The sequence below is a fragment of the Ipomoea triloba genome, chromosome 7 (genome assembly GCF_003576645.1).
Source record: "Ipomoea triloba cultivar NCNSP0323 chromosome 7, ASM357664v1".
NCBI classification, from domain to species: domain Eukaryota; kingdom Viridiplantae; phylum Streptophyta; class Magnoliopsida; order Solanales; family Convolvulaceae; genus Ipomoea; species Ipomoea triloba.
Window position 1 is genome coordinate 14959422 of NC_044922.1, and position 11988 is coordinate 14971409.

At 35.2% G+C, this 11988-nt stretch overlaps 1 protein-coding gene across 1 annotated transcript; it reads left to right on the forward strand.

The window, feature by feature from the left end:
* The first annotated feature begins 643 nt into the window (after window positions 1-643).
* On the forward strand, window positions 644-3157 carry LOC116025685 (zinc finger protein BALDIBIS-like). The gene is made up of 3 exons (XM_031267011.1): window positions 644-1318; window positions 1411-1810; window positions 1937-3157. The coding sequence occupies exons 1-3, from the start codon at window positions 1147-1149 to the stop codon at window positions 3000-3002; spliced, it is 1638 nt and encodes a 545-aa protein (XP_031122871.1). The 5' UTR covers window positions 644-1146; the 3' UTR covers window positions 3003-3157.
* Window positions 3158-11988: the final 8831 nt, after the last annotated feature.

Consider the following 11988-nt stretch of genomic DNA (forward strand, 5'->3'; position numbering starts at 1 on the left):
ATTCAAAAGATAACTTTAAAATAACGCCTCTTGCTATTTATAATACATGAAATCGCGCCAAATAGCCGCTCCCCTGGTCACGATGGAGGTCACAGCGTGATGACCACCAGCGTGATGCTCAGGATCCGCAAGGTGGCCTAGCAAGTCACAATGGAGGTCATGTCGTGACCTTCATCGTGACCGGCTAGGCCACTTTCATATGGTTGGGTCCTACTCCTATATAATAGCTAGAAAATCAAACATGAGAGATCAACCGCACTAGCAAAACTTAGAATTCACATAATTTGATTCACATAAACTTTTTTTTTTTTTTTGAAAACAAATAAACTTAATAGGAGTACTACGGAGTATTTCTTACCATTGCATATATACACGTACACCGATAGGTACATATATAGAAACAGATACCAAACCTCTTCTTAACAAGTAATCACAGTAAAAATGGAGTGAGTAAAAAGGCATGACAAGTAATTACTGAAGAACAGTGGAGTAGATGCTCGATGGGTGAAATTTTGGTTAAAAAGTGAACTATACCCACAGCCTGTATGTGTATATATATGTATGCATACCCAAGAATTATAATTTTTACCACCCTAGCTAGAGCTACATGGTGAGACGAGATAGAAGAGAAAGGTGGTCCACTTGAGTCTATAGCAGACCGACTTGAGAGAGAAAAGCCGTATAAGATAAGGAATATAATAGAGAAAGAGATAGGAGCAAGAGAGAGAGAGAGAGAAGAAGAAGCAGCAGAAATAAGAAATATTCCTTCTTGGTAGCTGCCATAGTTGTAGTTTTATGGAGTTTTGCTGCTGCTAAAGCCCCCCAAAACCCAGAATCAAAACGAAGAAGAAAAAGAAAGAAAGAAAGAAAGAAAGAAAAAGAGGGAGAGAGAGAGAGAGATCTGTAGAAGAAGAGATGAAGAAGAAGATGGTGTCATGCAGATGTAAACAATTTTCTAATCATCATCATCTTCTGGTTTTGTTGTTTTAGCCTTTCTGCTACACATAAAACAGTGTAACATCTTGGGATTTAGCTGTTTTCAGCAAAATCCTTTTGTTTCTTCTTCTCTCTGTTGCTTGGCTCCTTTATACATACATCCATAGATTTTGGCTCTTCTTTAAATTTGCAGAAAGCTCAAAAAACAAAATGATGTCATCCGATGATGCCCTCTCCTCTCTCACTTCCTCCATGAGAGCCTTCATTAACAACAACACCAATCAAGATCCCAATCCAAACCCTAATCCCAATCCATCCCCTTCCCCAAACCCTAACCCCAATCCTTCCAACAAGAGAAAGAGAAATCTCCCTGGCAATCCAGGCAAGCATATATATATATACACAGCAAGAATTCAAGAAACTTTTTTTTTTTTTTTGCAGTTTTAATTTGGTTATGTTTACATATATATGCAGATCCAGATGCAGAAGTGATAGCGCTATCGCCCAAGTCTTTAATGGCGACGAACCGGTTTATCTGCGAAATCTGCAACAAGGGTTTCCAGAGGGACCAGAATCTGCAGCTGCACAGGAGAGGGCACAATCTGCCATGGAAGCTGAAGCAAAGGAACAACAAGGAGGTGATCAAGAAGAAGGTGTATATATGCCCGGAGAAGAGCTGCGTTCACCATGACCCGTCTCGAGCTCTCGGGGACCTCACTGGGATCAAGAAACACTTCAGCAGAAAGCATGGGGAGAAGAAATGGAAGTGCGATAAGTGCTCCAAGAAGTATGCTGTCCAGTCTGATTGGAAAGCTCATAGTAAGATTTGTGGGACTAGGGAGTATAAATGTGACTGTGGAACTCTTTTCTCCAGGTATTTATTTAATTTGCGTATTTATTGCAAATGATTTTGGGTATTTATTGCTGGGATTCATTAATGCAGAAATTTGGGGTAGTGTTTATGCGGGTAATTTTGATTTTTTTTTTTGTTGGATTATAGGAAAGACAGCTTTATTACACATAGGGCGTTTTGTGATGCATTAGCGGAGGAGAGTGCGAGGTTTACTACTTCTGTCCCGAATCTCAACTTCCGTAACGAATTGCTGTCCGCCGGGAATCCCGGATTCGGATCTCACGTTTTCCGGCCGCCGCAGAACGAGGTGATGATGGGTGTGGACGCGGCGGGGAATCATCATCATCAGCTCGGTCTGGACGGGCAGAAGCCGCGGCTGCCGCTTTGGCTGGACTCCAATAACGCCAACGAGTTCGGCGGCGGCGGCGGCTTAGCTCACGAGCTCCTACAAATGGCGGCGCCACCGGCGGCTAATATGCTGGGTTTGTCTTCGCAGAACCACTGGTTTCACGGCAGCGGCAGCGCGTCTTCGTCGTCGCTACCGCCGGTGATGAAGGAGGAGGACGAGGGGAAGATAAGCTCCATGTTCTACGAGGCGGCGGCGGCGGGGGCTGCGCCGCCGCCGCCGGCTCACATGTCGGCTACCGCGCTTTTGCAAAAAGCCGCCCAGATGGGCTCGAGCCGGAGCGGCAACAACACTAGCTCCCCACTTTTCGGCACTGGATTCGGACTAGTGGGGTCCACCTTGTCTTCCTTAGCGGGCAGTTTCACTTCAAGAAACGAACTTCTTCATCATCAACAACATCATCATCAGAACCTCGGAAAGCAACAACCTCAGCCACACGATCAAACGTTGAATGGTCTGCAAACCTCAAACGCATCAACATTGACCGCACCAGCCAATAACAACAACAACAACAACACCCAACCAAATGATCATCATCCTAGCTTGCTATTGGGGGACATGAATTCCTCATCTTCCTTAGTGGGGGAAAACTCTTCTTCATCATTGATGATGCAAAACACCAAGGGTAAGCACCTCAATCACACTCTTCCAAGTGGGAATAGTGAAGTAGTTGAAGGGAGTTTGACTAGGGATTTCCTAGGGGTCGGAGGGAGCGAGGGTAGACCCTTTTTTCAACCTCACGAGTTAGTCAAGTTCGCGTCCACTTCATCGTCCCTGCCTTTGAATGATTACTCCCGACACAACTAATATAATACACACTACCTTTTCAATTCTATCTCGATTTTCGATCTATTAATTACTCTTTCTGTCACATTTTATGGTGTAAAGTGAGTTTTACAAATGTTGAGGGTAATTATGTGGAAGATTGAGCAAAGAGCTGAGCAAAAGAGAGGATTTGGAAAGGAGAAACTTTCAAGATCTTGTGAATTGTCAGAGGGGAGAAAGAGGGGGGGGGGGGGGGGGCCACTGGATGTTTGAAAAGACTTGACAAAAAGCGACATAGCAATCACAAGGCAGGCAGGCTTTCCAAGCTCCATCGTATTACTTACTGCATGTAGAAAACATTTCCCCCTTTTCTATAGTTTATTTAATTTTTACCTTTTTAAATTTTTTTGTTGGACCACTGTGAGCCTGTGACTGTATAGGACCAATGATACAGTGGGATCAGTAGTTTTTTTTAATAATGGGATTCTTGATTTTGTAGCTTTCAGTTATAATTAAAACATTATGCTTGATTATTGTCATTGTTGAGCTTAATTTTTGAATTGATTTAGCACAGAAATGGAAGTTGTGAAGTAGGCATGTTGTTCTATATATGTGTAGCTTGGGTTCAAAATTAAACTTCTTGTCCTGAAAGGGCTAAGGTGACGAAGTAGGTGGAGTCTTATTCTCATACTATAGGTCTTTCTAGTGTAGTTTAGCTCTTTTGTTTGATTTGTATCATATTATATAGAAGCTACACTTCAATCCTAAGGGCATCAATTCCATACCTCCATTTGCTAGGTACGTTAAGCCGTCATTAATTAACTTTTTTTTTTTGGGATTGATCAACCAATTAAGCTATGTCCTGAGAGCATCAACCTTGCCTAAAAATTATTGAATCCCCAAGCCCAAGTCTCCCCCCACACTGCAGCCTGACAAAGTATTTGAGAGGATATAAATTATGGTAAATCGCTCAGCAGAAATGGTCAAATGTTGTTGCACACAAGAATATGTCCACTTTGAGTATAATCCTCACACTGCCGCTATCGAGTTTCGAATTACTTTGGTATCTTGCCCCAACCTAAGAGCATCAACTTAATGACAATCTTAGGGTCGAGGTCATGAATCTTAATTTTTTTTTTTGTTAGAGGGAGCGAAAACAACACACTGATCTAAAGCCCCAAACTATCTATCAACACCTAGAACACATCTTTAGTAAGGAACCCAATTTGCCCCTCGATTGGTCAAAAATTGCAAGAGAGAAGATGGAGTGTTCCCAAAGACTGCAAACCCTAACCATGACGCCAAGCAATCTGCCACTCTATTTTGTTCTCTAAAAACTGCAAACCCTAACTTATGCCGTCCCCAATTATAATTTTATTTATGTTCACAATATAATGCATATTTGTTTACTTTAATAAACTCAAATTTGTCTAAGCAACACTGTTACAATGTTGTGTGTCTATTATTTAACTTATGAAAATTTTCACCATATATTGACATTATATTCAATGTTATATTTGCAAATTATAAACATGCATATACACAAACACCGAGTGTAATAAATATACATTGCACATACACACAAACACACAATGCATAAGACAATTTGGCGACTGCAACATTTAATTTTGTTGTTCATAGTGTGTATATATACGTGGGAGTAATGAATAATTTTGTCATTTTTGGTGTGCTGTAAAGAATATCAACTGCTCGAATGTCGATGCTTTCCTTTTCACCATTTATGAGAGAAATCTTGCAACCATATATACATTACTCGATGGTGTTCATTAGGTAAACCATGCTCATGTGCAATTATCGCAAATTATACAAGGAAAATAAACCACATTAGGAAGATCCTATGCAACGCAACGGATTCGATCAAGAGAGTATTGACAAAAATTGAACTCATAACGTTTTGGTACGACTTTTCACTATCGTTTTATTCTAATCTTCGATATTCAATGGAAGACCGGAAGACACCGGTAAACCTCGCTCTATGTATACATTTATTGGCCTCGTTTGACAATTAGTATCTAGTCTAGTTTAATAGGAGTAAAATTAAAGTGAATAAGGTGTTTTTGTGTGTGTGTGTGTATAAGCTAGATGTGTATGCATATGCCTTATTTGACAATTACAACTCGTTTGATTCGCTAGAAAATATTTGAAGGGAAATGAAATTGAAATTTCAAGAAAATTGATTCCATTGTTTGGTTGGTAGAAAAAAATTACTGAGAATATAAATTTCATTGTTTGGTTGGATTTAGAATTGTAAGAAATAATTATACCCCTACACAATAATAACAACAACAACAACAACAATGATAATTAAAAAAAAAAAGTGGGTGAGGGCATAATTGTCCTCTTTATTTTCCATGAAAAGCATTTTCAATGGAAAACAAAATACCAAGAATGGCCAAAGAAAATGCTTTTCATCCAACTAAACAAAGGAAAATCTAATCTTTTTTCAAATTCAGGGAAAACATTTTTCTTAAAAAACATTTTCCATTCAATTAAACACCTCTTTAGTGTTTAGCAGATTGCACTAATGATTTTCACTAGTAAATTGTATTATATTGTTAACCGTTTTGATTTGACTAAATTGTATTATATTGTTAACCATTTTGATTATTAGACGAAATTAAAAGTAATAAAAATGTAAGTATGTGATAAAATCACCCTAGTCAAAATTAAAGCCATTTGAATTATTTACTCAAAATTAAATTAAGTGTCTCTCTCTTCATTCATTCGATATCTTTCCCTCCCAACTAAGCTTGTCGACATGTGCACCAGCTTGTCTTTTGTTTTGGCATCATGCGACGCAAACACATATGTTTGAATTTGATTCCCTGCTTGCATTCCTGTGTAGTTTAATTCATTTTCCCAGTAAGTACATTATACATACATACGTTAATAATCACACCATACACTATTCTCCATCCCAACGTACTACTAATTAAGTGCTGCGTACGTACTGTTGCAGCTAGCCTCAACTAATCCATTCATCCCCTAGCTTGTTGATATGTACTTGATGGATTTAATTACCCGGGGTATCCCGAATCATTAAATCCAATAGATAAAGGAATGTTACCGAATGATGATTCGATAGGAAAGATAATTAATAAATGTCGCGGAGACACTTTTATATTAATATAGTGTATCGCTATAAGAAGATTACAAGGGGATCTGATATGTAACCGAACATAAAAGAGATATTGTAAGGGAATTGAACATGATCTGTAATGGCAATACAATACGGTATTTATACTAGACATAGGCTAACAAACACCCCTAAAATCATGGTAGGCCACAAGACTAAGTCGAGGCCCATATAGTGGGCCCGCGAGACTAAGTCAAAGCCCATCATTGTGGGCCTCGAGTTATGCACTTCCAAACCCCGGGTCTATATTATATTGGGCCGTTTCTAATATATCCATCAGTACTATAAAAAAATTATAACATTGTTGTTTAATTTGCAAAAACAATTGTCACTCTATTCTCACTCAACTCATCATTTATGCTATTTTTAATTTACAACTTGTTCTTACCACTATACCAAAAGATAGGGTTAGTAGCAAAGGGACAACTAATAACTTTATTTTCTTATACTTAGGTAACAATTAATGCCATGTTTTCATAACAAGATGTTAGACTTGGCCCTCCAAGCTTTCAGCTAATACTAATATATATATTCTTAGTAACCCTAGAAAATATCATCTCACTTGAATGTTTATGTACAAAAAAAATTCACATACAATTATATAGTAGCATATATTTTTTAGCTCAAAATGGTGATCGATTATAACAGTATGCTTACACTATTTCAATACCAAATAAAATCATGTACACTCAAAAAATATAACGTACACCCTAAAATTCGATTAATCATGACTTTTGTTTTTTTGAAAGACGATGGGAACTCGCAACCACTATTCGAGGTGTATGTGCATGGGAAAACTCTGCATTGTGACCCTTACTAGCAAACAATGGCGGATCTAGAAAAATTTTCAAGCAAATATTAAAACAAAAGAGATAGTTAAAAAAAAAAAATAGTAAAACACTTAGGAAGCATAGCCATAATAACATTTTTGAATATAGGTGAAATATAAAATACATTAAAAATTTAGGAATAAGGGTCAAATAGGCCACTGAACTACACACCAAAATGCAATTAGGCCATCGAACTCAAAAACAATGCAATTAGGTCCTTGAGTTACAAAAAAACATGCAATTTGGTCCAAAATGACTTGTTTTACCTGCTTTGCCGGTTACCAATTTTAAAAATAATAATAATAATTTTAAATAAAATAATTAATTAAAATTAAAATTTATTTATAAAAAAAAAAAAACAGTTCTCCGGCCGGTTCGTCTCCATGGCTAGGAGACGAAGGTTCCGGCCGAAACTGTTTTTTTTTTTAATTTAAATATAAATTTAAACTTTAATTAATTATTTTATTTAAAATATTTTAAAATATTATTTTAAAATTGATAACCGGCAAAGCAGGTAAAACAAGTCATTTTGGATCAAATTGCATGAATTTGTGTAGTTCAGGGACCCAATTGCATTTTTTTTTGAGTTCAATGGCCTAATTGCATTTTTGTATGTAGTTCAGTGGCCTATTTGACCCTTATTCCAAAAATTTATAAAAGTATTCATAACAAAATATGAAACATAATTTTTTTAATAAAATGATTCAAATAGAAAAAACATTATAAATCACACATCTCATTATTAATATACAAAAAATGATAATTGTTGGATATGGGACATATCTGGATTTGAATTCTTGACCTCCCAAAAGTTGTAGCCGTGGCTTACCAGCTTGACTAACTCATCTTTCATTTATTTTTATCTGTATATTTTGGGTGGAGGAGGGGGGCAACTACACTATGGGTCCGTCCCTACTTGCAATTAGCAAAGGATATTGCAATGAGATAGACTAGTTTAGATTGTTCATAATTGACCGTCTTATTAAATCAAGAAGACTAATAGAGTGTTATTACTACACAGTCCATGGTCGGATTTAGCGCATGCAAGATGAGTAACAGCACAAGGCCTCAATTTTTAGAGGGTCCAATATTTATTTTTGACCTAATTACTTAAGAAATAATATATATATATATATATATATATATATATATATATATATAAAATCCTAAAACACATTAGTTTTATCTCAAATTATTTCTCTCACCTAATAATTAGGACCTAATTAATTGAGCATGGCAAAACCATTCTGTTTCCCCAACAACACAGATGATGTCTCAAACTCCGAATCTGTAAAGATAACTTGAAGTAAAAATTATATATTTTACATATTGATTTTAAAGTTTTTGCTGATACTTTTAGTAGGGCCTCTTTTATTTATAAGAACGGTGTTACAAAATCTAAAAAGCGATTTTACTGACCCGAACTTGTAAACCATGAATATAATGCTTCACATTTTTTGGTTCCGAGCTTCATTATATTCTATGGTGGCGCGGGTTTTATTATATTATATTTCTAGTATAAACACCAAACAAACCCAAAAGTTGTTTGGAGTTGGGCAAGGTAAACAAGTGGTTAAAAGACAGTTTAACGATGCATGCATGCATGGCAAGTATGTGTATATGAATGAAAGTGTGATTGACATATTGTACCATCTTAGTGAAACAAGTAGCACCAGAAGGGAAGGTACGTAGCTGCATTGAATCCTGCATGGGAGTGCTAAGCTCACTAAAATTATGAGTCCGACAAACCTTATACATCTTTTTTCTTTTCTTAAAAACAAAATTTTGCTTGAAAGTGCTTAGGTTTTCTAAACTTATCATACGTGGGACTTTTGTATTGTATTGTTTTTGAAGGTGTAAGGATAGGGGTAGGGGGTAGGGGGTAGGGGTGGGGGGTCCAGGGTGTTTGTGGTATTAGGTATATAGTGTAGGTCTACCATTTTTTCCACTGACTAAGCTACGTACCTACCTAGACTAAGACTAGTGTGTCTACCTAGGTAAACTTAACGACTCTATTTTGTGTTTCCTTAGCTTCCCCGTTTCATTCTCTCTACTTTTGTAAATTATTGTATTGTATGTTGTTAGTTTTTCATGCTAACTAGCTAGGCTACATATATGTGTGTGTATATCAACAATATAATTGGACTTCAAGTCTACATTCACCGCAGTAATCCTAAAATTGAATTTTTTTTTTTTTTTTTGTCAAGCCTATTATAAAAGAGAAAAGGTAAAAAAGAAAATTGAAAATTGAAGTGCACGCGCTTATTGGGCAACATTAGTAAGCACAACGCAACATCAACAAAAATTGGTGAGTAAAAAATTAATCACTGCAATATTAGAGCATCATCATATCGATCATTCGCTCAAACCCAAATTAATTTTTTATGAGTTCCACTATATCAACGTAACAAAAAACGTATTAGTGACCACCCTAATATGTCTACCATGTACTAGTGTACTACTGATTGATGCGTGCAATGTGCACCAACTTTGCTTTTTCTAATTTCTTTCTTTCTTTATGTGAATCCTACAAAAAGAAAAAAAGATTAAAACCACTGCAAATCATTTTTCATCTCTCATCTAAATCACCTATTTTGTCCCCCAAAAAATTCCAAGAAAAATCAATTGTTGAAAATGTTCTTTATAAAAAAAATTATATCTATCTTCAAAAAAAAAATTATATCTCCTCTCTTATCCAAGTAAACAAAAACTCAAAAGAAAAAAAAAATCACAAAAATCTCCTTGATCAATGCTTTTTAAGTAGGTAGGTATTTAACAAAATAATACTCTCTCTCTTTTGAATCGTTTTATGGGTTGGGGGATATGTCATATATATGGATTCAAGAAATATATTGGGCTTGGACATGGGTTTGGGTTTGGGCATAGAATTGGTTGGTCGTTATATAATCAGTGTTAGAAAGTATATATGCGACAACAGTTTCTCGACAATTGTTATAATATGGACCAGGATTCATATTGTATTAGGAACCCTGATACAAAAATTTGTACTTTCATTAATACATTTTGTACATATAAACAAATAACTTGATAATTGCTGACACATAATATGATAACTACAAGTATACAAACTGTCAAATGCAGGTACAACATGTGTCAATTACAGATATAAAATCTGAAAGTTATTTTTGGACCAGGATCTACAATGCAAGGTAGACTTTGGTTCATGGTATAATTTGCCGTTTCCAATAGTTATAGCATAGACTCGGATCCACCTTGCAAGGTAGACCAATCCATCACAATTTACATATTGAATGTTAACAATTCAAATTGTGAACATTTAGTATGAAATTGTGTATTTTGGACCCGAGTCCACCTTGCAAGGTGGACTCGAGTCCACATAATAATTTGCCCACATTTCACCACCTTACATTTGTGAAAATACATTTATACTAGTTCAATAACTTACATACTTTTTTTAATGTCAAACAAAAACTCATACAAAATCTTTTAACTCCCTTTTTCGATCTCAACTTTATGGGTATACTTAATAATCAATTTTCCATTCAATCATTAGCCATTTTAAGTATATAAATATACGAAATTTATCTTCATATTGTAAGTTGTTTATTGTGCCCGTTGGCTCGTTAGCTCCTAACCGGTGGATTAGAGATAGTATTAAAGTATAATACAAACTATAACGAAAATGTATGATATGTTGTAAAAGAGTACAACTGATAGTCTTTAAGACTCCATCTTCAAGATTTTTAAGTCCAATTATTCAGGATTGATTCGAGTAAATGTATTTTCCATCTCTCCCTGAAGATAACAATCTTCAAGTTCTACATAATAAAATTATTGTTTCAAAAGAGTGTAGAGAAGGGAGATGGTACAATCTTCAGGATTGTCAATATAAGTTAATATTTTATATAATAATTTCGTCACTCTTCTATAGCTTACATGTGTTTATATAACTTGTCTAATATTCCTTAAACATACCCACTTATAACTTTCACACTTTAGTATCCTCACAAAGGGCAGTGGAGGTAGAATAAATATAACTAGTTTGGAATTTGGCATGATGGAGATAAAATGAGTCAATACCAAGTGACCTATGAAAAACACACATTGGTTTATTGCATAGGTTTATAAATCGAAGATATTGGAGGATATTTTGAATACTTAATTGTAGGAGGAGCACAATGAGTTGTTAGTAGTTTTATTGTAAGGACAATATCAGTCCTAATGCGATCATAGAACTTCTGGTTCTACAGTAGTGCTCCAATAGCAATAAAGTAATAGACTTCCAGTCTCAAAATGTTCTCATTATCTTTTTTGAGTCAACATGGCCCTTTTATCTACTTCAAGAGATCATTGGACAAGCGTTACTGTGATAAGTCAATGATACTTATCCATATTAAATGCGTTAAAGACATTTTTCTAAAAGTAGACTGATTGGTGTATATAATTTCTTTCAAGGAAATATTTGATCTGCAAATTGATATAATACTTAGTTTTTCGAGTCCTTTATTTCCAGAACATGAGCTAATATCATTAAGCTCTTTATAACACCAACGTAGGCTGAGATAATAAATAAATAATTCCATTAGTAGCCCCTCAATAAGTACCTAATGGTACATATTTATTTCTACATTGCTTTACTATTTCAAATTAAATAAATTCTTTGTACTTCAACAACAAACAAGTTGAAATATTTAGTTTGAAAATTATAAATCCATCAAGGAATTTTTGAATAAACACATTAGTGTCTAGTGACCCATAATTTTAAGGTTATGACTTTAATAAGTTGCATATCAAAATTTATTACTATTCTGCTAATTATATAACGGAACATTAATAATATTCATTATGGAAGAGTATATTTGATTAAAATCAATTTAAGGTCTATGCATGAACCCTTGGGCTACAAATTAACTTTATATCACACCACTTTATCATTCTTGTTTTTCCTTCATACAAACACCATTTGTAACCTATATGTGTTAACACTTTAATGGTGCACAAAAGGAATATATTTATCAGCGAGCTAAGCTTTATATATATATATATATATATATATATA